This window comes from Eucyclogobius newberryi, unplaced genomic scaffold (assembly GCF_026437365.1).
Source record: "Eucyclogobius newberryi isolate DKJ021-1_F unplaced genomic scaffold, fEucNew1.0.hap1 SCAF_15, whole genome shotgun sequence".
NCBI lineage: Eukaryota > Metazoa > Chordata > Actinopteri > Gobiiformes > Gobiidae > Eucyclogobius > Eucyclogobius newberryi.
Window position 1 is genome coordinate 19,134,309 of NW_027315779.1, and position 27,782 is coordinate 19,162,090.

Sequence of the window (27,782 nt, forward strand, 5' to 3'; positions counted from 1 at the left end):
CTCCACAGATTGGACATGTAATAATATCTCCATGGCAACAATCAGGTGGCAGACCCTCCATCAGAAAAGTTATATAATGCAAATAAATGAACATTACCGTGATTTAGTTCAAAGACTAGTGTCAGATACATGTTAAACATTATGCACCCATAACATATTCATGAACTATGATTTAAGCAGACTTCTCCCACAGCGGGGACAAAGCTGATGAGAACGTTGTGAGTGAAGGCAAAGTGCATGTGCAAAGTGCATGTGCACGCTTACCCGGCCAGGCGCGTGTAAAAACATAGAGAGGAGTTTCTGGTCTGGCGGTTCACAAGCAAATGTGCCCGATTACAGTACATAAACCAATCCTAACATGTGCTGTGAACACTTACTCCAATGCAATAAACAAACAAGCAGGATTATCCAATCACAGACTAAGTGCAGACTTGGCCGAAATTAGCTTGAGTCCACTTCTTGCTTATTTCACTGTAATGTCACCGTAATGCAGCGCTAACATAATTCTACATGTCAGCGGGATTTTTATCCAAACTTAAGAAGTACTGCCCTATCCAATTGTGGCTTTTTGTCACAGCAGGCTTATATTGTGTCTAATACATATGGCTGACCTGGACATAATGCTCTGTATAAGTATATAAGTTGCTGACAAATGACATGAAAAAAGAACATTGGGACCAAAAAAGGAATCCATTGCAGATGTGTTTTCATAGGGCCATGTTGTGTGGGCATGTGTAATCAAGCACATCAGCACATTTAGAGGTTACAAATGCGCTTGGGCAAAGTCCCCACAGACCTATAATGAAATCACTATACGCCACGCTACAGTAACTTTTCAGTGTATTCTTATAAACCTCCTCCAAGGTGACCACAATAGCTTTGTGCATTTTCTTTTTATGATTTTTAAGTGAATAACTCTTTAAATAATACATTATTTTAGACAGACATATGACAAAATAACCCCACACATATTACATTGCATATTGTTTATATTTTTATTTTTTTCATCCAAAGAGAAGTACATCCAAATGTATTCTCTCGTCAAGCGTTGAAATCTTTGAGATTGAAGACTAAATATTTGGAGGTTGGGGTTGTGATGGTGTTGTTTTGAGCATGACAGTATAGATACATCTGTTCAAACAGCTCCACAGTTCTGCACAGAGTGACAGTGAACATGAAAAGTCTATACACTCTTTGATAGAATGGTACGCAGATGACTTTTACACCAAAGCTGTTGAGCTGCACTCTGCCCTCACTAACTATAGCGATGTCAGGGCAGGGGTAACGTGCAGTTCAAAGTGTGTCTTTGATTTCTATATATAGGGTTTTATGCCAGAAAAAAAACTACAAAACATGAATCTTACTGTGAGTGGGCTATTTGGAATCTTAGTTATAAAACTTATTCATGGAGTTGGAGAAGTTTAAGACAACTAGAGGCTATAGCACTGTAGAACAAACAAAAGTGCAAAAAATATGAAAGTAACTAAAAAAGAATGTCAATAAAATGTATAAAACAAACACCAAAGCACTCCGCAGTTTTTATTGTAAAAACAGTTTACAAATCCCGCAACCTCCATCCCTCTATTGATTTTAGACATTCTAGAGATACAAAAATAATATATATATATATATATATATATATATATATATATATGTATGTGATAAAATGTGATGTATTTTATCTGCATAATAGTGATATGACTATATTTGTATATTATCTGCATCATTAGTCTAAGAGAAAAACGGCATGTGACAAACTGCATTTGTTTGTGAAGGTGTCGTAAAGATGGAGCAGGGGAATGTTTAGCGTAGGGAGGGGGTGTAACAGCCCAGGGGAGTTAGGTAAACACCCATGCTTTATCTCTAAGGAAAAATACCAACTGTTGTAAAAGACAAGTGCCTTGATGTGAAGCTGACCAATGAGAATGTGACCCGCCTATTCCATAATGTCTAATAAAACCAACTTGCATGAGAAAAAACGTTGTGGGTCGCCGGGCTATTTACGCCAGCCTGGCGACCCGGCCCGGCGGTTTCTCCCATGTATGCTACACAAAAAAGTCTGACGTTTCTGTATCGTTTCATATTCTAAGTTGAATTGTGTTCTCTCTGTGTTAAGGAACAGCATTGGTGTTTGTCTAATTCCATGACAATATATCGCAATTGTTGTTTTAGAGATATGCAACAGGTGAATATTGAGTATATTTAATATACATTTTTGCTATGTGCACTTGCAATAACATCATTGTATATTGTCATATTTCCCCATCATCACCCACCCTTAGGATGTAATTCATCTATTCAAATGTGTGTGAAATATTGAGACCTAAACATCTTCGTAATCTCTCTCTTAACTTTGTGTTGGAGAAAGGGACACATCACATATGCTTTTAGAATTCATCCGCCATTCGAATATTGACCACTTGACTAGGTCTGTTCTTAAACACTGTAATCCCATATCCTCACTCCTCCCATAACAGTAAACCCTTTAACGCCCTGAAGCCCTGTCATATTTCCTGACTCATTTCCTTCCCCAAAAAATCAGGCCATTTCCTACTGCACTTTGTGAAGGAAACCACAACAAGTTTCCCCCAGAGATGTCTGAGTACCCCCCCCCCCTCCTTTGCTGCCTACATTGACCCCACTTTAGTGAAACAGAGGCACTCACTTTGTCTCTGTCTCTGCAGTTTTCTCAAAATAAATCTGCTACCTGAACTCGCACTTCACAAGTTGGTGAATAAAACACTCTTCGGAAATAACCTTCCACTTTTTAACTTTTCCTTGACATGTTAAATTGCATTATAAACTTTGCCAAAACAAGTTTCATATCTTTCAGTAAATAATCGTTTTTAATATTTGCTGCAGTCACCATTTTGGGAACAAACCCACAGATTTGATTGCAAACAGGCCAAAGAGGGTACACAATATATTATGACCTCACAGATCAGGTCAGATGGTCGTAATGATTTGGATGATTAGTGTACAATAAGCTTTCGCAAGCATTAAATTATCCGTTGAGCAGGTTAACATATTGGGAAACATATATTAACCAATTTAATGACAGACATGCATCAGAACAAGCCAATAAATAAATCCATTTGTAATTACTGTGGGGTTATTAATATCTACAGGCAACAGGGAAGCAAGGACATACAAAGTGCATTTATTTCATGCAAAGATGAGCAACATAAATTTGACTGTGTTGACATTTAATTAGCAACCCTGTGGCCATTTCACATCCACAAACTACAAATACGTTTTGTGTGAGGGTAAAATATAGTGCATTTTCGGGATGCGTTTAAATCATGGCTGGAGCAGCAATAACTTTGTACATGATGCCGCACGCCGTATACCATTCCCAACAGGGTGAGGATACAACAATCCAGTATGGTTTGAAAATGCTGGTATTTGAGAAAATACATTTAAAAAACCTTGAGCAATTAATACAAATTTGATTGAGATTGCAATTTATTTTTGTCAATGATAAGCTGAAGGTTTTTAATCAAGATGTCCACAGCCGATCCTGTGTCCGTGGTTTGAGGTCAGACTTTGGAGGGAGACATTTGTTTATTGTTTGTGTTTAATGGCAATGATTAAAAAGGCTTAATGGATATTCACTCCTTAAGTTCAGGAATGCATCTGTTAGGTCAAGACATTTTAAGGGTGAAAAACAACAACAATGTGCTTAATAAATGGCCTCACTGGGCTAAATAAAGATATTTGATTGATTGATGGATGTTGCTCAGTCTTGAGGGAGCCTCACTTGTTTGTGTAACCCAAACTTGCAGCCTCATCTGGGTGCCTAGGGCCTAATTTGCCTCATCTTTAATTCCCACTTAATAAGGCTAACATACCTGCAGTGTGAAAACTAAACGCTGTAACATTTGCATTACGTGGTTCCTGGACGCCGCTGCCTGCCTGATGATCCCCTATGGTAGAGCGCTTATGATTAGTACATCTTCCTCAGCACATCTAAATTGGCTGTGTATGGATGATTGGGCTGGATCTCGACTCGAGGGATTATTAGCCGCCTTTGAACGTGGCGATAGCTGTTACCCGCTGCTGCTATATGTATGGTTCAGTCAGCAGTTCAAAAATCAGTCTGTGATGCATCTTGCTATCACTTCCTGTTGACAGTTGCCTGTTTATTTTGGTCTGGCTGTCCCCTTCCCTTCTGCTTATTATCTGTGTACGCTGTCCCCTCGGCTTCCAACAATGTGTCGCCACATTGAGCTTCCAGTCTGATAGTCTTCTCTAGCCCAGGGCCAGACAAGCTAAACCGATGCTGTGGGTGGTGAGGCTGCTTTATTTTATGCATTTATTTTTTTCCTTGGTTAATGGCATTCTAGATCAGAACAATGATCAGAACAGAACAATGATCACGAGTTCACTGCCAGGGTGCGGTCATGAAGGACTAAAGGATTTAGAACTACTTAAAGGCATAAGGCTAGTTAGATGTGACATATTCTATACATAGCTTATGCCTGTCCAAGCGCAGAGCTAAGGCTAACAGTGCTACCAGCCTAGGCTACAATGCTAAACAGATGTGACTGCTGCACACGATACAACAGTCATAAGGGAGAGTGCTTGCATGACTGTGCAACAGAATCATCAACAGAAATGAAAGGGGTAAAATCAAAGGAAAAGGTGATCTAAAAACCTGCTGACATCGATTTGCTCATTTTTGGGGTATGATATTGCGCGGGTTTGGCAGGTCGACAATGACTCAGCATGAATGTCCCTTAAAAATGACAGGTAAAGAACATCACTCATGGCCCGACCTGCCAAAAAAAGCATCAACAGTAACAAGATGGATTAGTGTCAATTTTATGGTTCTCAATCTGCAACTAGAGGACAACAAAATAACTTTTTGTATGCCAACGGAATTCATATTTTACAGAAAACAAATCTTTATATTCACCTGGGATGGAGCGTACCCTTTTAATCATGCTACAAATGTAGGGTCGTCTTGCAAATTGCAGACAACCATTAATTCTCGATTTCTATAAGAGCAATTTTAGAATCAACAATTTACTTACCACATAATGTTTCACCAAAAGGCTACAGTGCGGGATAGGGCCCCTAGGTAACATGTGGAAGAGCTATTTAGGGGCATGCGAACTGAGCTTGAAAATTAATCAAATCCATATGATGCATGATTTTGGTTCAAATTCATGTCTAAAAGGACCTGCATCTAATGGTAATGGGGAATTTAAAAACAAAAAAAAGGTGATAGCTTATAGCTACTGCAACAAAAAACATTGATTAATTAAATGCTCTGAAACGTTCTCAAATAAGAAAGAAACATGACCATACTATAATTAAATACATATATTTATATATATATATAACAACGGAAAATAAATGTTATGATATGCTTTCATATTTGTCTGATTTGAAGAAAACACCACTCTGACTTTTTTATATATATAAACTCTGATAATCAAGCCATTGCCTAGCAACAGTGGGCTCCATGGTAACTGAGCAACATTCTCCCTTCAGTGCTACAAGAGGGGCAAGATGATTTACCCAGGCAAGTCTGTGTTTGCTTTTGTTTTCAATGGACAGCACACTCATGAAGCAACAAAAACCAACAAACAGACCAATGTGAGGCATCCAGCCAGCTCCATTGATTATTTGCTTTGTGCCAATTGTGGTCCAAGCACCTACTGAATAGTAAAGTACATCAAAAGAGGCAGCGCTGACTAAGGCTAAAGGTGGCTTTGAAATTCATCAACTGGACTACTACATAAGAGCTGCTACCTGTTGTCAATCACAGGCTGGACACATTGTTCGCGTTGTATTTCAGGTGTGGCTGCGTCAAACCTCTTCTGCTGAGTGATTCTGTGATCAGCTGCATCAATGTAAATCATCTATCTATAAAGAGTTGTTCTCCAAACTCTTCATAGATTTTCATAATTGTCTGTAAAATGACTCTTAAAATGTAGCATTTCCAAAACCCTTTAATGACCTTCAAAGGGTTTCATCTATGTTCAATCTAGGCTACTTTATGATGAGATTCTAAAGGAGCCACAGGCCCTGGGGCTGCGTGAACCCATCAATCAAAGGGCCACCACCAGATAACCAACACATTCACACCTTGGGGCACTTAACAGCTTCCAGTTCAGTGGAGCCTGGATGTCTCTACTGTATAGACTGGGAGAACAGGACTGGAATAACTAGAGGAAAGCCTTACAGACACCAAATAAGACAAGGAATGGCTCACTTAGCTGTCATTTATTAGGCCCGAGTGTCACAAGCTGGCAAGAGGCCTATTAGTTCCATAAGGCCGTGCAAAGCATGGCTGCGAGAGTGCGCACGAAGCAAGGTTCCAAACACTCACTAACAAACTCGTCCACTCATGCACGTCCCGTGCATACTAATTAGTAGTGCAAAAATCAAACAGTATAATTGTAAACGGGCGATGCCCGAGGGAAAGTGCGCACTTTTAAACAAGCGCTTTACAGCTCGTTTTGCGCTAAGTAGCTCACTAATGCATTCCCCAACTCATGCACGTTCCATGCATATAAACTTGTAATGCAAAATGTGAACATTATCACTATACTGAGGGCCAGTGACATACACTGTCCATATTTGTAGAGGAGAGGAGAAGGGGCTATTGCACCACAGATTCTGCAGTAAATGTAATAAAAGGAGGACAATTGGGGCACGTGAGCGCCCCCTCCTCTTGCGTTGAGGGGCAGTGGCGGCCGATCGTTGCTGCTTGTGGCTATATCTGTTTTATTTATTTAATTTGCAATAGGGTTGAAGATTTTTGTTTGGGGGAGGGGATTTCTTATTATGGCCTTTTACGAGCCCCCTGCTCACGACTCAAAACGACGCAAACTCAAAAGCACAACTTACAAATTCGGGAGCACAAAAACGACCCCTTATTTAAAAAACATTTCAAACAGTAAACTGTGTGAGCTCATTACTATCGGGGAAAATAATGGAAAATTTACTTCCGGAACCAAGTAGTGGGCAGTCCCTGGAGAGATTTATTGAAGGATAATGAAAGGAGAGCAAGGGGTTGACCCCGTCGGGACGCTTGTTCTCGCGGAATCTTGCTGTCAGGACATGATCTGACGTCCGTGGCTGACATGAATGTTGGTTAGACTCCTGTCAGCTCAACATTGGTGGGGACATGTACCAGTCCTATGTGAAGTTATGGCTATATATGTTCCTTCATTCTGCAGAAATCTGCAATGTTTTTGAGTCCTGAGAGATTTTCTTTTCCTTTTTTCCCCCTCATGAGTTGCCATATTTGTTTTGATACCGACGTCCCTGATTTGCTAAGCCACCTGTTACTAGGCTGGCATGACCTCTCTGTGCAGAGTTTGCATGGTTTTCCTGCGGGTAATAATATTTGCCCCAAAACATGCAATGTAAGGGCAATACAAATCTGACCAAGATCCTGGCTCAGCATCTGACCGTGGCTCCCATGCTCCTCAGCCATCACCCCACGGCCCCAGACAGGTTACCCTGAAGCGTCAGGGGTAGAATGGTTCAAAGGGTCAGGGTTATTACTAAATATGTCTATGATGACAGCAAAGTTTACATACAATAGAGTTACTAGAATAATACATCATATATTTTAGAGAAATGAATGCATGTTACCAAAAAATGTACTTAATTCATGGTAGATTGTATAAAATATGATAAAGATGGCACAAGATGGTACACTCCTCTGTGTTCTCCTTTGAGAGTCTTATTTGGGTTGACCGTATATGTTGACATCATTCGTGCTACAGTGGCTTGTACTGTAATGACATCATTCTTCATCATCACAGCACAACTACGCAGTGGTGAGTGCGCCGCTCTTAACAGCCATAAGCATGTATAAGCCTCTCCACTGTGCCAGCCAGTGACAATGCACTAAGATCTGTAATGTCTTTAGAATAAGGGGAAATCATTAGGAGACATTGCGTGGAGGGAACCAGAGAGAATGATGATGTAAAGCAGAAGAGCAGAGGCAGTCCATCACCCACAGTCACCCAGACAGAGGATAAGTAAAGGTGGCCTCTTCTTAGTGTCCTATCCTGTCACAAAGCCGGCAGCTGATATATGGAAGGCAATGCTCGATTCCGCACGTGAACAATGCTCCTACACTTACATACACATTTCTTTGTCAGTGAGTTATGAAGCGCACGGCTGTCTTACCTGTGGACATTCCCTCTCATGTATCATACGCGCACAGGGAACATTATTATAAGGCATAGAGGCCAAAGCAACAGTTTACATTCGGATTCTTGTAGAAAAAAAATGGAATAAGAACAATGCATGCTTGGATTCCTTCTGCATGGGACAAATCATGTTCCATTGCAAGAGCCCATTAAGAAAGTTTGCTGCTAGAGCAGTGTATAATTCATTCATACAGTCCTGTATGGTTCGATGTATAATTTATTTTCTTCCAGGCGTAATTAATTTAGCATGTCACACGTTCACAGGATTAATCAATGTCATTATTTTCCCGATCTATTTATCATCAGGAGTGTGTATTGGGTGTAGGGGGTGATTATACGTATGTGAAAACCAAGACTAAAAATATATTAACAACTTGTGTTTTACCCCAAGAAAATGTAAATGTGCACAATTTGTAACTATTTGTTTGTTAGTAGCAATGATATTTGATACAGAGAATCACCTGATGAATAAATGATTGCAACTGAGCTCAATTTGTTAAACTCAATAATCAGTGAATCATTTATATGTACTTGTCCTTTGAGAGAATCTTACTCTTAGTCTATGTTAGAATGCTTTTCAAATATGTCGAGTGGTAGTTTTGAGCATCTTATATATTTATTTTAGCTAAATATATAATTTACAGAACAAAACATAAAGATGCATGTCAGTCAACAGTTTATGCAATACATATACATATTGTTAAATGTATTATGTGAGATATTACAGGATATAGAGCACTCTGCAAGAAAAAAAATGTATAAGTACTTTCTGAAGGAGAAACAACTGTCACTAATTTGATTTGCACATCTACAAATGGTCTAGTCATGTGATCTTTTCATCGAGTGGTGCTGATGACATCACAAATTCAACACACACTTTGCAGTTAAATTATTGTGTATGTTTTATGAAGGCAGTTAACACCGGGGCTATAACTGTTCTCCCTTTAACACGATATACATTCAATTGCAATTTTTGTATATCCCATATACATGTGATGAAATTCTTTTTTTGGTAGTTGTATTATATAGCTTTATCTAATATACCATTTAGCTAACATTGGGTGATTATGGGATTTCACAGCCAAATGTTTGTCAAACAGTTTGAACAAAAATAATTAGACGGTATGTATTTAGTTAGATTGTGTGAAAAATGTAAAGGAAACTAAAGACAAACAGGATATTTTCTCTATAAGTTGTCAACCATCTACGTATATTGACTGGAACTATAATAACTATAATAACTATAATACTATATAACTAATTTACAGTTAGAGGACTTCGCAAGTGTACTGAGGATGTGTTCTTGTTGATGACTGGTGCCCCTGCAATTATAACTGTATGATCTGTATGATAACTGTATGATTATGATAACTGTATGATAAATGTATGATCTGTATGATAACTGTATGATTATGATAACTGTATGATCACTGTATGATAACTGTATGATCTGTATGATAACTGTATGATTATGATAACTGTATGATAACTGTATGATAACCAGGAAACACTTTAAGACAAAAACTGGTTCACCCTAAGGACAAGTTGCCGACTCAAAAACAGAGCAATGTAGTTTATTCGATCCAATGCAGTGAAGAAAGATGTAAAGAACGTTACATAGGTGAGACAAAACAGCCTCTACACAAGAGGCTCTATCAGCACAGAAGAAATACAAGTTCAGGACCTCAGAGTGCCGTGCATCTCCATCTTGAAGCCTCTAATCACTCGTTTGAAGACGGTGAGGTGAAGGTTTTAAGCAGGGAGAAAAGATGGTTTGAAAGAGGAGTCAAGGAAGCTATTTTTGTTAAAAAAGAAAGACCTTCTTTAAACAGAAATGGAGGGCTCAGATTCAATCTTCCTGGTATCTATAATGGAATACTGAACCCCTGGAAAGGTAGAGGACCAGGACAAGGACATTTAGATGCTAATCAGGTACTCAGGGTGGTTGAGCCAGGGTCTCACAAAGACAAAGAGGATTCTAATAGGCCATTAAAATTCTGAATAGGCTAGCTCGGTAGATACAAGGGGGGAGTTTCTGTTGAAACAAACAACTCTTTCTACTTCAGGAAGGCTCCGCCCAATGGGCGGGTCTTACCACAGAACAGTATTAATATCGGAGTTCTCCATCTAAATTCTTTTATTGACAATGACTCTTGGATGAGAGTCGAAACGTCTATTTTTTCAAACTGAGTCCAGATGACTACAACTGAAGCTTTTTCTACTATGGAACACGCCAGGACGAATGAGGGATTACACCGACATGTATGATAACTGTATGATAACTGTATGATCTGTATGATAACTGTATGATTATGATAACTGTATGATAACTGTATGATCTGTATGATAACTGTATGATTATGATAACTGTATGATAACTGTATGATAACTGTATGATAACTGTATGATCTGTATGATAACTGTATGATTATGATAACTGTATGATCACTGTATGATAACTGTATGATCTGTATGATAACTGTATGATTATGATAACTGTATGATCACTGTATGATAACTGTATGATCTGTATGATAACTGTATGATTATGATAACTGTATGATAACTGTATGATAACTGTATGATAACTGTATGATCTGTATGATAACTGTATGATTATGATAACTGTATGATCACTGTATGATAACTGTATGATCTGCATGATAACTGTATGATTATGATAACTGTATGATCACTGTATGATAACTGTATGATTATGATAACTGTATGATAACTGTATGATAACTGTATGATCTGTATGATAACTGGATGATTATGATAACTGTATGATAACTGTTTGATAATGGTATGATAACTGTATGATCTGTATGATAACTGTATGATTATGATAACTGTATGATCACTGTATGATAACTGTATGATCTGTATGATAACTGTATGATTATGATAACTGTATGATAACTGTATGATAACTGTATGATCTGTATGATAACTGGATGATTATGATAACTGTATGATAACTGTTTGATAATGGTATGATAACTGTATGATCTGTATGATAACTGTATGATTATGATAACTGTATGATCACTGTATGATAACTGTATGATCTGTATGATAACTGTATGATTATGATAACTGTATGATAACTGTATGATAACTGTATGATCTGTATGATAACTGTATGATTATGAAACTGTATGATAACTGTTTGATAACGGTATGATAACTGTATGATCTGTATGATAACTGTATGATTATGATAACTGTATGATAACTGTTTGATAACGGTATGATAACTGTATGATCTGTATGATAACTGTATGATTATGAAACTGTATGATAACTGTTTGATAACGGTATGATAACTGTATGATCTGTATGATAACTGTATGATTATGATAACTGTATGATAACTGTATGATAACTGTATGATCTGTATGATAACTGGATGATTATGATAACTGTATGATAACTGTTTGATAATGGTATGATAACTGTATGATCTGTATGATAACTGTATGATTATGATAACTGTATGATCACTGTATGATAACTGTATGATCTGTATGATAACTGTATGATTATGATAACTGTATGATAACTGTATGATAACTGTATGATCTGTATGATAACTGTATGATTATGAAACTGTATGATAACTGTTTGATAACGGTATGATAACTGTATGATCTGTATGATAACTGTATGATTATGATAACTGTATGATAACTGTTTGATAACGGTATGATAACTGTATGATCTGTATGATAACTGTATGATTATGATAACTGTATGATAACTGTTTGATAACGGTATGATAACTGTATGATCTGTATGATAACTGTATGATGAATAAATGCAGTGCCTGAGAATTGTGTATCGTATTATACAGTATATAGTTGGGTGTTTTGGTCACTAGTTGTTCAACGTGCTTATCTGTTCTATGGACGTGGACATGTTTTCCTGATGTTTTCCTGACGCTGCACACATCAGTTTTATGTGGAATCCCTCTTTATACAGCGGCTGTTGCAGTTCAGTAATGAGATGGGCTTTCAAGTGAGCTTCCTGGTAGTGGGGCTGACAGCATCTATCTCCAGATGCTGTAAATGGCATGTTTTCTTCCTTGTTTATCTATTTGAAACAATTGGGTAGTTGCCCTTGGCCAACCTATCCTGGCCCGTCAAGGGCGCGCCTCCCATCAATCAGCACAGGTTCAAAAGTGCCTTGGTAGAGCCCTAAGGAGAAGAGATGTAAAATCGCCCCGCATGCATGCCTCACTACTGACCAGGCTTTTTGTAATCTGCAGTCACTGTGACAACTTCTGGTGAAATTCTATCAGCAGTTTTCTTCTTCATTTCAAAGTTGCTGAAAACAACACTTTGAATGGGAAGATGAAGTACATCCCTTCTCCTATCTCAGAGCACCCTTGACCCCTCCACTGCCTACATACACACCTCATTTAATTCAAATAGAAAACCTAAGTGAAAGGAAAGGGAAAAACGCCCAGCTCGAGCATTTTTCCTGTGTTTCCGGTGTAATAAATCACCAAGTGCGCTTTCTTCATCAGGATAGATATCACTTGTACATGCCCCAGTATCCATCCTGCCATTCTGACAACACACCGCTGTTTTGCGCTGAATAGGCATTACTGTGAGACTGAATTACGATGCTGCGTGCTACAGGCCTGTATGCAAAGCAGAGCGCTGGTCGACATGTGGCAGCGGGCAGACTAAGAGATTGTCCCCTGTATTGCTAAAGTGTCCAGTGGCCTTGAAAGAACTGCCTCCATACATCATGTAATGGCTGCAGCTGCCAGGATGCAGGTTGCCACTGATGTGCTGCCCGCATCCATCACCAGTCGTCTTCCCAGGGTCAGATTCTCACATTGGGAGAGCTGTCTGCGGACACAACACTCATGCATTTTCTACATTGCATAATATGGAGTTATGGCGCTTGATTTCAATTAAGTGTCTATTCCAGTCAATAGTCTGAGTCAAGTGGATGTGCGGGCTCATGGACACATTTACAGCTTGTCCATTACAAACCAGATTAGACTGCAGCTGGAACGCACATGGGTCAATGGGAAGTGATATGAGGAATAGCCAGGCAAATATGAGAGGAGGTGAAGGCTGACTGACTTAAGAATATATATTTTAGTTTGTTGTTGTTGGTTTTTTTACATAAAGATCAAAGACAGAACAACACAAGGAATAACAAAACAGTGAAGCATACTATTAAAGGAATTACACTTACATATTTAGACACACATTTACACACCGGGGTGCACAGGGCCAGAGCGGTTAGAGCTCTGCTTCCCAATAAGGAGATCATGGGTTCAATTCCCGGGATCAGATGATCTCTCTGGGTGGAGTCTGCATGTCCTCCCTGTGTTACCGTAGGTAACCGTCCGAAGACATGCATGTGTTTGGTAAAACTGGCAAGTTTAAGTTGCTCCTAGTGAATGAATGTGAGTGTGAATGTTTGTCTGTGTGTCTATGTCTCTGTGTTAACACTGCCACGAGCTGGCCCCTGTCCAGGGTGTACCCCGCCTAAGGCCCAAAGTCACAGGGATAGGCTCCAGTCACCTGTGACCCCGAACGGGAACAAGCGGTAGAAAATGAATGAATGAAACATTTGGACATCTATATAGTTGCAGACAAATAAAAACTGCCCTATAGCTCAGTTACTAGAATCCCTAAAATATTTTCACTCATCGCACTGTCCACCTCCAGTGCATGAGGTCACAATTTGAAAACCAGCCGAGCACATGCCATCAGTCTGATACACTGAAAACTGATTTGACAGGCCAGTGGCTGACTGACTTTATCGTTTGATAGTAGGTTAATTGGTACAGAAACAGGAACATTACTATAAGAGATCAAGTGTGTGGACATAAACCGCTGCTCATTGCCGCTTTGCACTCAGATGCAAGTTAGCCAGGCTTAGACCTGGATTTAATACAAAAATAACAACTTCCCTTTTTTTTCCTCACAATTTTGTGGATGAATAATTTGAACATTTGAACACAAAACTGTTCAATTATTGAAAAGTCATTGGTGACCATAAATTAAAAGCACACAACTAATTTACATTGACAAACGTAACACAATTTATTATTGTTTTGAATAAATGTCTGAACAGGGTTTAAAATATTGTCAACTGTGTCCTCCCCTTTTCATGTTGGGATCAACGAAAGACAAGCCCTGTGCATCGTCGATCTGACCACGTATCTGACCCAAACTGCACTCACAGGACCACAACTGCACTCACAGGACCACAACTGCAGTCACAGGACCACAACTGCCCTCACAGGACCACAACTGCACTCACAGGACCACAACTGCACTCACAGGACCACGACTGCACACACAGGACCACAACTGCACTCACAGGACCACAACTGCACACACAGAACCACAACTGCACTTACAGGACCACAACTGCACTCACAGGACCACAACTGCACTCACAGGACCACAACTGCACTCACAGGACCACAACTGCACACACAGGACCACAACTGAACTCACAGGACCACAACTGCACACACAGGACCACAACTGCACTCACAGGACCACAACTGCACACACAGGACCACAACTGCACTCACAGGACCACAACTGCATTCACAGGACCACAACTGCACTCACAGGACCACAACTGCACACACAGGACCACAACTGCACTCACAGGACCACAACTGCACTCACAGGACCACAACTGCACTCACAGGACCACTACTGCACTCACAGGACCACTACTGCACTCACAGGACCACAACTGCACTCACAGGACCACAACTGCACTCACAGGACCACAACTGCACACACAGGACCACTACTGCACTTACAGGACCACAACTGCACTCACAGGACCACAACTGCACTCACAGGACCACAACTGCACTCACAGGACCACAACTGCACACACAGGACCACAACTGAACTCACAGGACCACAACTGCACACACAGGACCACAACTGCACTCACAGGACCACAACTGCACACACAGGACCACAACTGCACTCACAGGACCACAACTGCACTCACAGGACCACAACTGCACTCACAGGACCACAACTGCACTCACAGGACCACTACTGCACTCACAGGACCACTACTGCACTCACAGGACCACTACTGCACTCACAGGACCACAACTGCACTCACAGGACCACAACTGCACTCACAGGACCACAACCGCACACACAGGACCACAACCGCACTCACAGGACCACAACTGCACTCACAGGACCACAACCGCACTCACAGGACCACAACTGCACACACAGGACCACAACTGCACTCACAGGACCACAACTGCACACACAGGACCACAACTGCACTCACAGGACCACAACTGCACTCACAGGACCACAACTGCACTCACAGGACCACAACTGCACACACAGGACCACAACTGCACTCACAGGACCACAACTGCACTCACAGGACCACAACTGCACTCACAGGACCACTACTGCACTCACAGGACCACTACTGCACTCACAGGACCACAACTGCACTCACAGGACCACAACTGCACTCACAGGACCACAACTGCACACACAGGACCACTACTGCACTTACAGGACCACAACTGCACTCACAGGACCACAACTGCACTCACAGGACCACAACTGCACTCACAGGACCACAACTGCACACACAGGACCACAACTGAACTCACAGGACCACAACTGCACACACAGGACCACAACTGCACTCACAGGACCACAACTGCACACACAGGACCACAACTGCACTCACAGGACCACAACTGCACTCACAGGACCACAACTGCACTCACAGGACCACAACTGCACTCACAGGACCACAACTGCACTCACAGGACCACAACTGCACTCACAGGACCACTACTGCACTCACAGGACCACTACTGCACTCACAGGACCACTACTGCACTCACAGGACCACAACTGCACTCACAGGACCACAACTGCACTCACAGGACCACAACCGCACACACAGGACCACAACTGCACTCACAGGACCACAACTGCACTCACAGGACCACAACTGCACTCACAGGACCACAACTGCACACACAGGACCACAACTGCACTCACAGGACCACAACTGCACTCACAGGACCACAACTGCACTCACAGGACCACAACTGCACACACAGGACCACAACTGCACTCACAGGACCACAACTGCACTCACAGGACCACAACTGCACTCACAGGACCACAACTGCACACACAGGACCGCAACTGCACTCACAGGACCACAACTGCACTCACAGGACCACAACTGCACTCACAGGACCATAACTGCACTCACAGGACCACAACTGCACTCACAGGACCACAACTGCACTCACAGGACCACAACTGCACTCACAGGACCATAACTGCACTCACAGGACCACAACTGCACTCACAGGACCATAACTGCACAGGAGTTTCGGCCAAAACTAATATTTATACAGAAACTACTTGTTTAAACAGTGTATTCATATGTAAAGATTAAACTCAAGATTCGATCCATTTTGTTCAGCTAACTCACTCACCTTTTCTATCTGCTGTGTAAATAAATCATTTCTCAACTAATATAAATGTATGTAATAATTATTGTATTATTACACAAGTACATACATACAATTAAAAGTGCGCTGAATCCCTGGGCACAGTACAGTCCCCTCTTTCTATTTGGCTTTTATTCTCGGAGGGCTCTGTGTCTGTACGAGGCATTAGGACGGGACACGCCGCCCACACAGAGGTGAACATTCATTAAAAAAACACGCTGCTCTTACCACCTCTCCAAAGTCATTACCCCACACCTTATGATCTGCACTCGTGTGGACTTTCTAAAATGTGCAGCGCTATGTAGAGCAGCAGACAACAGTTCATAAATTACCCTTAGAACAGCACCTTCTGTAAAATTTGGACAAGATCTTCACTTTATTGGCCTGGTCTGTTTAAGCGTGCGATAACAATTTGCTCACTGAAGTGCCGAACTGCAGTTAAGTCATCGAAGACAATCTCTGAAATGTTTTATCAAATTATTCTTATTATCACTGTGTACCCATTAACGTTGCCAAGGCTTTGTCTCTATCTCACAATGGAACTATTTACTGCCCAGATTAGGGATGCCACAATATCAAATATACAAGATACATCACAATTTAACGACTATTCACGATTCAAGACTGACACTATGACCAAATTATAGTAAAATACAACATTTTCCCTAATTCAAATTGTCTAGTAGATCATAATTAGTTTATACGTAAATAAGTTATGATGATATATTATGTTAACAAGTACATTTCAGAATATAGTTTGAACTGAAATAAATGATTGTTGCTTCTAAAATGGTTAAAATAATTATCTTTTAGTTCATGATTATTGATTAACTGAATCTTCTTGACATCCATGACCTGGCTGGAGTTGGGATCGAACCGCTGACCTTCAGGTAAGTGGGCAAACGCCGAACACTCTAATCCAAGGGTGTCGAACTCATTTTGGGCCGCGGGCCAAATTTTGACGCTCAGGCTGGATCGCGGGCTGAACGTAACGTAAAAAATAAAACTATGAAAACTATAAGGAATAAATAGCTTCACACGGCCTGTAATAGTTCTGTGGAGACACCGCTGAGTTCATATTCTTGCATCAGCAGCAGGAACAGGAACATGGACTTATGACTTGGGTTTTGACAATTCTCTTTTAAAAACTGAAGGTGAATTCACAAAAAAAATGTTTTAGGGAGTTGTAATAAAGCAAAAAATGTTCAGGCGGAATCCACATAAAAGTTCTATCCATTTTTGTATTTAAATTTAGGGTCATTTTTCACTTGTGGGTTTGGAGTACAAACTGACCTTGATGCTTCCCAGAATGATGGATTTAACTGGAAATAAGATGGTTACAGCTTTAGTTTAATGTACAGCATATCAAGCAGCTTGAGAGTTCCCTTTTATAAGATGGTGGACAAAATGAAAGAAAAAGTCCAACATCCCACGACGTACTAAGCGTAAGGATTCGGCGGGCCAGATTAAAACGTCTGCTCTCACCATTGAATCATCCCATTTCCCCACCCTCTAATTCTGCATGAATTGCTCTTTTCTCTAAAATAAGAACACATTTTTGTTAAGAAATAAAATCAGAAAACTATTGTGGAAAGAATAAACATTTTAAGAGCACAAAATTGATCCTGACAGCAGAATAATGACGTCAGCCGTGCTATTTGGGTGTTGTCAGTTGTTTGTTGGGCTTGACATTAAAAATAAATCTGTCTGTGACGACCACAAGCTCGTCCCAAAGTCACCATTAGAGAAGTGCTGGCATCAGAATACCCTCCGGACTTTAAACATCTATATTTAGTCCGGGTGCATTTAATGTCACTGCAAACAATTCAGCCTGGACTTTGAACGTACATTATATCATGCAACAGCCATGACCGAGCATAGTAAAAAATAAATCCTTCAAAAATATATAATGGTAGTACACAGTGATTTATACTTTGTGACAGGTGAAGGTTGTGATCATAAAAGTTGTTCCATGATGATGACAGAGAGATTTGAAATATTTCCTCATGAAGGGCAAATGTGGGCTTGGGATTTATAAAATAGATTTAATTTTATTTCTGATCCGGATCCATTACTTTTCATTTTACAACGTTGTTTGCAAAACGTGTAATCTTTATGTAAATGTTTCTGCCTCATGGCTGACAGTGCAAACAAGCAAGTCATAAATTATGATAGAGGTGGTGAGAGACCCCGCCCCCCACCTGGAAGAGCTATAGTAAAATAATACAACCAGTAATACAATAGTGGAAAGAGTTATATTTAAGACATTCATACATGAAAAGATAATCATAATTAAAGAGAAAAAAAGGAAAAGCAACGGGAAACTCTACAATATGAAAATGCACTGCTAATAACAACAACAACAACAACAACAACCATAATCATAACGCAATTGCAAGGTGTGGAATCTAACATCAAATTAGACATGTTTTTTTGCTTTTTGTCAGGTACTTCATTAACTATAACCTAAGAAGAAAATAATTTTGGTGATTGTAAACTGCAATATCGATCTATTGACTTCCTGTTCAAAACTTCCACTTTATTGTAACATTTCACAAAAACAAGCAGTGGATTCTTATTTACATGTTTTAATTTTTGCAAAGTGGCAACGAGGTTTTATAACACTACATGTATCGCTCAGAGGCTGCATCCCATGTCCACACTGTTCCCCATGGGGCACTATTTAGGGCTGTCTGATGTCCAGCAGGTGAAAAACTACTACCGGTACTACTACTGCAGTCAAAAGTTCCCACAATGCAACTTAAAAAAATATCATCCAGCGCAAGTCACTTTTAAAGCTTTTTTTTTTTTTTTAATTTAAGCCGAGCAAAATGAGGATGAGAGAAAGGGGAGCACATGCGGAAAACTGTCGGATTCTGCACATGGACCGCTTTAACCCCTCGACAGCACAAAGTTGTTTTTTCCATAATATGTCCCCTTTAATATGTCCCATTTAATTCCCGACATAGGGTAATATATAAGTAGTCCTGCCATTTTTAGTGCCGTCTGAGTGTCCAAGTGGGTGAAAAAGTATTCAACACAAACCCTCCACACTGCACCTTGAAAACTAGTGGACAACAATGGTGACTAGACCACAATGCATTGCGACAGCTGGAAAAACAACAGCGGACAGCAACAAGTCTTTAGTTGTACACAATACATATGAAAGAATGCAAAAACAACATTTTGTACAGCTCTCCATTTACCGGTCGATCTACGTTCCTACGGTCATGAGCTTTGGGTAATGACCGAAAGGACAAGATTGCGGACACAAGCGGTTAAAATTAATTTCCTCCGCAGGGTGGGTGGGCGCTCCCTTAGAGATGAGCTCAGTCACACGGTGGAGAGGAGCCATCTGAGGTGGCTCGGGCATCTGTTCCGGATGCCTCTGGGCGATTCCCTGGGGAGGTGTATCGGGCATGTCCCACCGGGAAGAGGCCCCGGGGAAGACCCAGGACACGCTGGAGGGATTATGTCTCTCGGCTGTCCTGGGAGCGCCTCTGGATCCCCCCGGAGGAGTTGGAAGAAGTGTCTGGGGTGAAGGAAATGTGGGATTTCCTGCTTAGACTGTTGCCCCCACGACCCGGCCCCGGATAAGCGGAAGAAGATGGATGTATGGAATACACTGTTTTGACACACTGTTGACTTGTTATTATGAATAAACCATCCTTAAAGGTTACAGTGTTAAATTGCCAGCTTTAGCTGCTTATGTTAGCCTAACATATTAAAAGCTTGATAGTTACCCATCCCAGGCAAAAAGCAAAAAGCCAATTTGGTATGTAATTGAATTTATAAATGTAACATAATTGACATGGATCTCATAAGGTGCCACCTGCTTGCCACCATGAAAATAGTTTACTGTAATGTCATACTGTGGAACATTCTAGGGAAAACAAGAACATGGAAACTAGCAGGTGACAGAGCCTCCACCAGAAAAGTTATTTAGAGCATCTTTAACACAATATTCAGAAAGGAAATACTTCATAATTTAAGTCAGGTTTTTTGTTTTGTTTTTTTCAAAGGAAAATGGAACAAACAACTCGTTTGTGCTTGACCCTTTACTGACCTTAAATTAAAATGCAAAACTCGATATTTCTTAAGAAATGTTTCTCACACCTGCCTGAAACATTTGCACAGTGTAGTACATTCTACTTAATGTCGGTTATGCACAGCGCATGTATTTGTGCTGACACAAGAAAGCTGCCATGTGCATTCAAGACAGTGATGGGCACAGTTTGTAATAGTGGTTTTATAGCCGAGGAAAACAAGTGAGAGGGAAAGTAATCATGCAGATGTAAGATGTGCATAGTCCCAAGATTTCTCAAACGTTGCATGTTCAGTAGACTCTGGGTTCATCCATGCAAGGCTGAACAGATGAGAAGAGAGATGTGCAGAAGGACAAAGGCAACAATATTTGAGTTTACGACAACAGTAAGGAGAAAAAAATATATTTTCAAGCACTATGGTTTGCAGAATTTCACTTACACAGTGTGGGCACCAAAGTGGTTAAGCAGATTTCCCAACTAGGAGAAATATATTATTAAGAGCTGACATTAATTGGAATTCCTATGCCCAATGGTCAACTGTTCCGTTATGTTTACTTATGAATGATGATTATGACGGACATCTTCACAAAAACAAAAGCTTTTGGTAATTGTGTTGACCTCAAAGCCCACATATTAAGCTTTTTCCTCTTAAAGGTTGTTATGATGGAATACAATTAATCCACCCATTTTTCAAATGTAACAATCTTCATTTATTGTAATTGTTGCGCTCCACAATGTGCATACTGCTTCACCCCTAGCACTAACACTTCACCCCTCTTGAATATGTATGAATTTAGAGTGTAAGTGATTAGGTGTGGTCCAAATCAGCAGCCACATTTCCATCAATCAGCCCGAGGGCAGCTGCAACTGTAATGCTATAACCACCAAGTGTGAGGAGTGAATAAATAACACAAAGAGAATTAGAATAACTACATCTGGTTCACAAACCATTTTGTGTGCTTTCATAACATAAATGTAGACAATTTAACAGAAAGCCTGGTCAAAAGAGCTATCATGTAGTTTTAAACTCTATGTGGAATTTTCTTGTTTTATTGTAGCCCCCTAGCACCCCACCACTACCACCCGAAGGCCCCGTTCCTGCTGCCGCCCCGGCATATACCCATGGAGACCTGTGGGTGATTTGATTAGTCAGAAATAGGACCATATGGAGAATATAACGTCCAGGCATATGGTCCATTTATATGTACAACCAACATACCTTTCATGTTAAATTGAATATGCATGAACAAAATGTCATAACCTTTACTTATCCATTTTCTATTCACTTTCTGCCGCTTGTTCCCGTTAGGGGTCGCGGGTGACTGGAGCCTATCCCAGTGACTTTGGGCCTTAGGCGGGGTGCACCCTGGACAGGGGCCAGCTCGTCACAGGGTTAACACAAAGACATAGACACACAGACGAACATTCACTCTCACATTTATTCACTATAGGGCCACTTTAGAGTTGCCAATTCTTCCCACATGCCTGGACGGTGCGAGGAAGCCTGGAGATAACCTTTACGTTATCCAGTCAAAACTTATCACAGGTCCATGCAAGTTAGGCTTTGTAAAACAATCATATTTTGGATGTATTTAGAATGAAAATGAATTGGAAGCATATGGGTTTCATTAGATCTGGTTGCGGTCTCCATAACTTCAAGCATTAAATTTTCACTTCTTCCCCACAGCAAGGATCTGATCCATGAACTAGTTTGGGTGTTGGCAAAGCTCTGAGAGACACAGTGAGTGTTCAGCAGAGGCCAAATTAAAGTGGGTTTGTCCAAAGTGGAGAGCTGAAGGTGGTCAGCAGTTGTGTCAGGACAGAAGCAGCTGACTGATGTTGGAAACATCAGGATGTGATGAACCACAGCTCCCTCAGGGTGAGACACTTTCAAAGTTATACAGGATGCACAGACAACAAAGTGACCGCTAAGAAATATTAGTGCACTCTTCCACATCATTAGCACTTTAAATGGTTTAACAAAAGTAGTAAATGTTTCTTGCATATTGTGAAGGTTCACACAGAATATTTAATACATTTTACAATACAAACTACAATACTGCAAACAGGTGAAATTGTGAAAAGGACAACCTATCCCTTCTCAGATACAGTTTTGTCCTCTCACTCAAATGTTTTTGACAACAGTCAAATTAAAAGTAACAGTCTCTCGCCTTCTTCTAAAACCTTATGAAGAAATAGCAGCGCTCCAAAGAATAGAACAAGACGTAACCTCGACTAAAACATATTTTTACAACCACTAACGTCACTCTAACACGTTTTGGCACACAAGCCTTCATCAGAGCATCTGTTTTTGGCAGAGAATCCAACCAGATGAAGGTTATATGAGGAGGTGCACCTGCTATATGTTTCTCTGCGCTTCCTCTCGTCTCCATCAACTGTTTTTAGCCTGTAGTCAATGGACTGACGGGCCGCAATCTGTTTCCACAAGACAATAGTGATTTTGTAAAGCTCGTATCGGCTTCCTGTGTATTTAATTAGAGGAATAAAATGGCCTCTTTACCATAAATAAAAACAATAAAAACCGGGTTGCCAGTGAGTGTGGGTTGATATTCCCCCCGTGAGTTGCCTTTGAACATGTTTGCTTTGGTTTGTAGGCCTAGTGTGAATTTACATGAAGTGGCATCAGACAGTCTATTGTGTTCCTTGCTCTCATTAAATTAACAACACACTCCGTTAACATGGCCCGGCTAGAGGGGGAAAACAGCAGCCCTTGTTTTATCTCTTGTGGCAACAACTATAATCAGGCATTAGCTAGTCTAATATTTTTTTGAGAATAAATAAAACATTAATGGACAATAATGTTGAGCCTTAGATTCTTACATAGTATGTTGAGGTCAAATTAGGGTCACCACTAAGCTCACAGTCAAAGATGAGGAGTTGTGACGTCACCAGTGAGTGGCCTTCAACAGTCCCTGCTACAAATGCTAATGTTGACCTAACATTTCTATATCTGGGCTGTAGCCTCACAGAGCTACATTTGATAAACATGAAATGAGAATAGGGCAGCTATATTTGCAGATTTTAGGAGAAACAATTAGTCTAAAAGACAAGCACTGACTTGTCTCCCACTCTCAACAATGATCAAAATAACCATTATTCTGTGCAAGAGATGAACGATTTCTATAAAAACAGAGAAAATATGCAATTGCACCACAAATAAAATACAGATGGTCAAATTTAAATGTGCTAATTTTGATTGTATATATTTTCTTGCTGCTCTTCGGGATCTGTGTTTAAAGACATATTAGGCTCTTTTTTTTTTATTGTTTTCCATCCATCCATTTTCTACCGCTTGTTCCCTTTCGGGGTCGCGGGTGAGTGGAGCCTATCCCAGTGACTTCGGGCCTTTTGCTTTTCGTTATTTTTTTTATCTGGTATTTTAATCTATGACATACCCAAAGCATTTTTTTTAAATGTTAGCAGCAGAAGAAGATTTTCATTAAAGTGTTTTTATTGTTGAAACATGTCAACGTGACATTTTTGAACACTGCAGATTTTTCAATAATCCCGACTAAGGACACAGCAGTGGGTGGAGATAAGGGGTGGGTGTATATATATTTGCTTCACTGTGTGTCCTTCAACCCAAATGACAAATCTTACCCTGTTGACAGATATGTAAAGATACATTTTTAAATGTTAACCAGCATAGCTTAAGTGGTTCAACGTACCTCCAAAATCAGGTCTTAATCGGATGTCATATCCCTTCAGCAACTTGTCCACAGTGGTCTTGGCCACAGACATTCCGCTTCCAGAGGAGCTGAGGGCACAGACCACAAAATGTTGAATTCGTTTATTTTTCCTGCAGATTTCTTTCATTTAAATGTGTCTTTATTTTATCTCTTATTGCAGAAAGAAAGGCAGCAAATGACAACATGTATCTCTCTTCTCCACATGAACACCATGAACACTATACCTTTGAAGAGGAAGCACTTGCGACGACACAATGAGGCTTGGACAAGAGAATAATAGACTCAGCATAATAAATGTCTCCATCAGGGCATTGATTCATCCGACGCTTGAACGTAAACATCTCTTTGTCTCAGCGTGAAATACAATTTGGACAGAGGCCATGGAAATGATCTAACAAAACCCAAAAATTGGTTTGTGTACTTTGTATTTTTGCAAGGTAATTGTTTAAAAGTAAAAGTTTGAATAAAGTCAAACAAGTTGAGATTATAAGAGACTAAATCTGATCCAGCCAATAATGTTCAAATTCCCCTAAAGTCCCCTAAAAGAATATTACAAAATTTCTTTCCAAATATTTTCTGAAACACCCATGTTTATTAATGTGATGTAGAAAGGTGTTATAAATTGTGCTCTTTATTCAACATTTCTGCATGTTTAAAATACCACTCCTACCTCATCTATGCTCACGTAATAAGCTCAAGCGTCATTTGCAAAGCATCTTATCAATGTCCCCCTCTCCTTCATACTCTGTGACGTTTCAAATGCCACTGTTGTTAGCTCACCTATGAGATAGGAGTCCATCCCTGTGACTGCATGGAGTTGCATTTCAATGAGCCCCCCCTCTTTACGCAGGCCACAGCCAGACAGTCAGTCCCCATGAGGAATGCATAGTCTGGGCAGCTCTGACACCTATAACATTTGCTTCTTGACCCACAGCTCTTCAGTGGCTCAACTGGAGACACGAGATTTCCAGGCTGAGGTTATGAAGGCTAGTACTGGGGAGGGGGGGGGGGTTAAATTGCTCCCCTGGTGGATGGCACGGTAGCCCCGGGCCCGGTCAGTCAGTGCAGGAAGTGGGAAACACTGTTCAATTAGGCTCATGTGCCAAGGTAACGTGCAGCTGTTTGTCAAGATGGCAAAAAATCCGTCTTGAGACACCTGATGGATCATGGGAGAATTCTGCTGAGGGAATATACATGTATCAGCGAGCGTCATTTGAGGATATGAGTGACACCCCACCCACCCATTTGTAATTTAACTGAAAATAAGTGAGGCATGAATCACTGAACACCTGGTTACTGCAGGCAATGCAAGGCAGAAGGGCCACTGGAGACTCTCTGGCAATATCAACAACAATAAAACGGTTGTATTGCGGGGCCAGGCCAACAGACAAAAGCTCTATTAAAATGTAAACTATCTGCTGTAAAATATATACTAATACAAATAAAAAATAAATACAAAATTATAATAATAATGATGAGAAACTGGCATAAACTGTGCAATGTACTGGCTCATAAGTGACGCTGCTGCTGATTGAATAAATCCTATCACGGTACGATCGCCTACTCACCAGCGTATTATAATAGGTTGATAATTAAAGTGTCTCCATATTCAGTTACCATGGAGACGTGTTTAATATGAGGATAGGTTACATTTTCAATAGCTTTCATATGTTGTGCACGCGCGCGCTCCACTTTTACGCACACGTCAGCCACAACAGTCTTAATAGAGCGCATATACATCCACATTGCTCCTAATAAGTGGGCCCGGCAGTGCGTTAATGCGATTTGCCACATCTGAGCCTTTTCATTGAACACTAATCATGTTTATTGGTGTAAAAGGTTTTTTTTTGCGTCGTTTTCTTACCTTTGAATAAAGCATACGAAGGACAAAGCCGCCAGAGCAGAGAAGATTCCACATAATTTATCTTCTTGACGACCCAACATCTCCACAAATCCGTATGCTAGATATACTTCATATAATCCAACCAGTCCAGTGATCCTCCCAAAAACACACAAAACAAAACTGGCAATCCAAAAAAATTGCCTCTGAGGAATAGGACTGTCCAGTAAACAAGACTACATCTACGCATGCAGTGTCTTGGGGAAATTGTGGCTCTTTAGCAAACAAACGTGGTAATTGGTCCCCGCTGTTTTTCCTTAGCTATGGAAATCCGTGCAAGTCACATAGCCCCTCGACCAACACCAGAAGATCAGACATCTTGCTGAAAGAAAAAAACGCGCACACAATACTTTTAAAAGTGATGACAAGTGCTCTCCTGAAAAACACAAACACTGGCATGAATGACTGAGCAACAGCGGCGGGCAGCGGTGATCAAATCGGTGGATACAGTTTCCCAGTCCTAATCTGCAAAAGAGGCATGGTTCCAGCGGGGCTAAGGTGCCAGACTACTCCACAACGTGATGCTCTTCAAAGATATCAGTGAGAGCTGGGGACGCTGCCGGGCTCAGAGGGAGCAGTGAGCTTCTGAAACACAAAAATGAAATCTTCATTCCCTTTTTTGCCCCCGTTGATGCCGCTGCCGCCGCCGCCGATGATGATGTAGATCAGCGCAAAGTCACTGAGGGGAAAATGCACATTGAAAAAAGCACTGAGTAATATCTGATGCAGACGTCAGAGCTGGCTATATCACTCCTCTGGTAAAAAAAAAAAAAAAAATGAGTTGCTGAGAAATATGGTTGGCCCCTGATACACCAGCGCGTGTATCAGAGCGTCGCCTTCACAAACATGCAGACCTGTGTGAAGTCCACTTGCTTCGCTGTCAGACGCTGAATGGACGCGCGTTAATGTGCTCCGCTCGCAGCTCCAAACAAATGACACATTCAACAGTCCGCGCACACGCGAGCAGCCAGGTTCAGGGTTTTGTCTGTGGGCTCTGCACTCAGAGGGTTTGGATTCTGCCGCTGTCCTGGAGAGTGCAGGGGGGCAGGAAATGTGAATTCCTCAGCCACTGCATGTTCTTGCCACAAATCCCACTATCTCTTTAGGGTGCCGTCTCTATGCGCTTTGAGTTTAAAGTGTTGCTCTACTTTTTCATATTTCTGACTCGCACAGACATTGGCGCGCACCCACGCACACTGGAGCGCGCGGCACTGTTATTACGCACTGTTCGATTGGACTGTTGTTTATTTGCATGATATGAGCAAACATACTTGGTGCAAACTGCAACTGCGCGCAAACCACAATGCAAGAATCATACAAGCTTGTGTTTTATACAGAGGAGGAAGCTTTCTTCAGGGATCTCTGTGCTGTCCAGTTGCTAGGCAACCCAGCCAGCACTGATGCAGTTGTGGTGTTTCGAAGGCTATG

General features: G+C 40.8%; 1 protein-coding gene across 3 annotated transcripts in view; it reads right to left on the reverse strand.

The window, feature by feature from the left end:
* The window catches only part of gabrb4 (gamma-aminobutyric acid type A receptor subunit beta4), a 61,253-nt gene extending 33,937 nt beyond the window's left edge, over positions 1 to 27,316 (reverse strand). For all 3 annotated transcript variants that reach the window (XM_072446543.1, XM_072446545.1, XM_072446544.1), the window contains exons 1-2: positions 26,319 to 27,316; positions 24,434 to 24,522 (exon numbers count right to left, since the gene is read on the reverse strand). In XM_072446543.1, the coding sequence (XP_072302644.1) occupies positions 24,434 to 24,522; positions 26,319 to 26,398 (169 nt within the window). In that variant the 5' untranslated portion in view covers positions 26,399 to 27,316. The remainder of the gene's footprint in view (positions 1 to 24,433; positions 24,523 to 26,318) is intronic.
* Between the last annotated feature and the right edge of the window lie 466 nt (positions 27,317 to 27,782).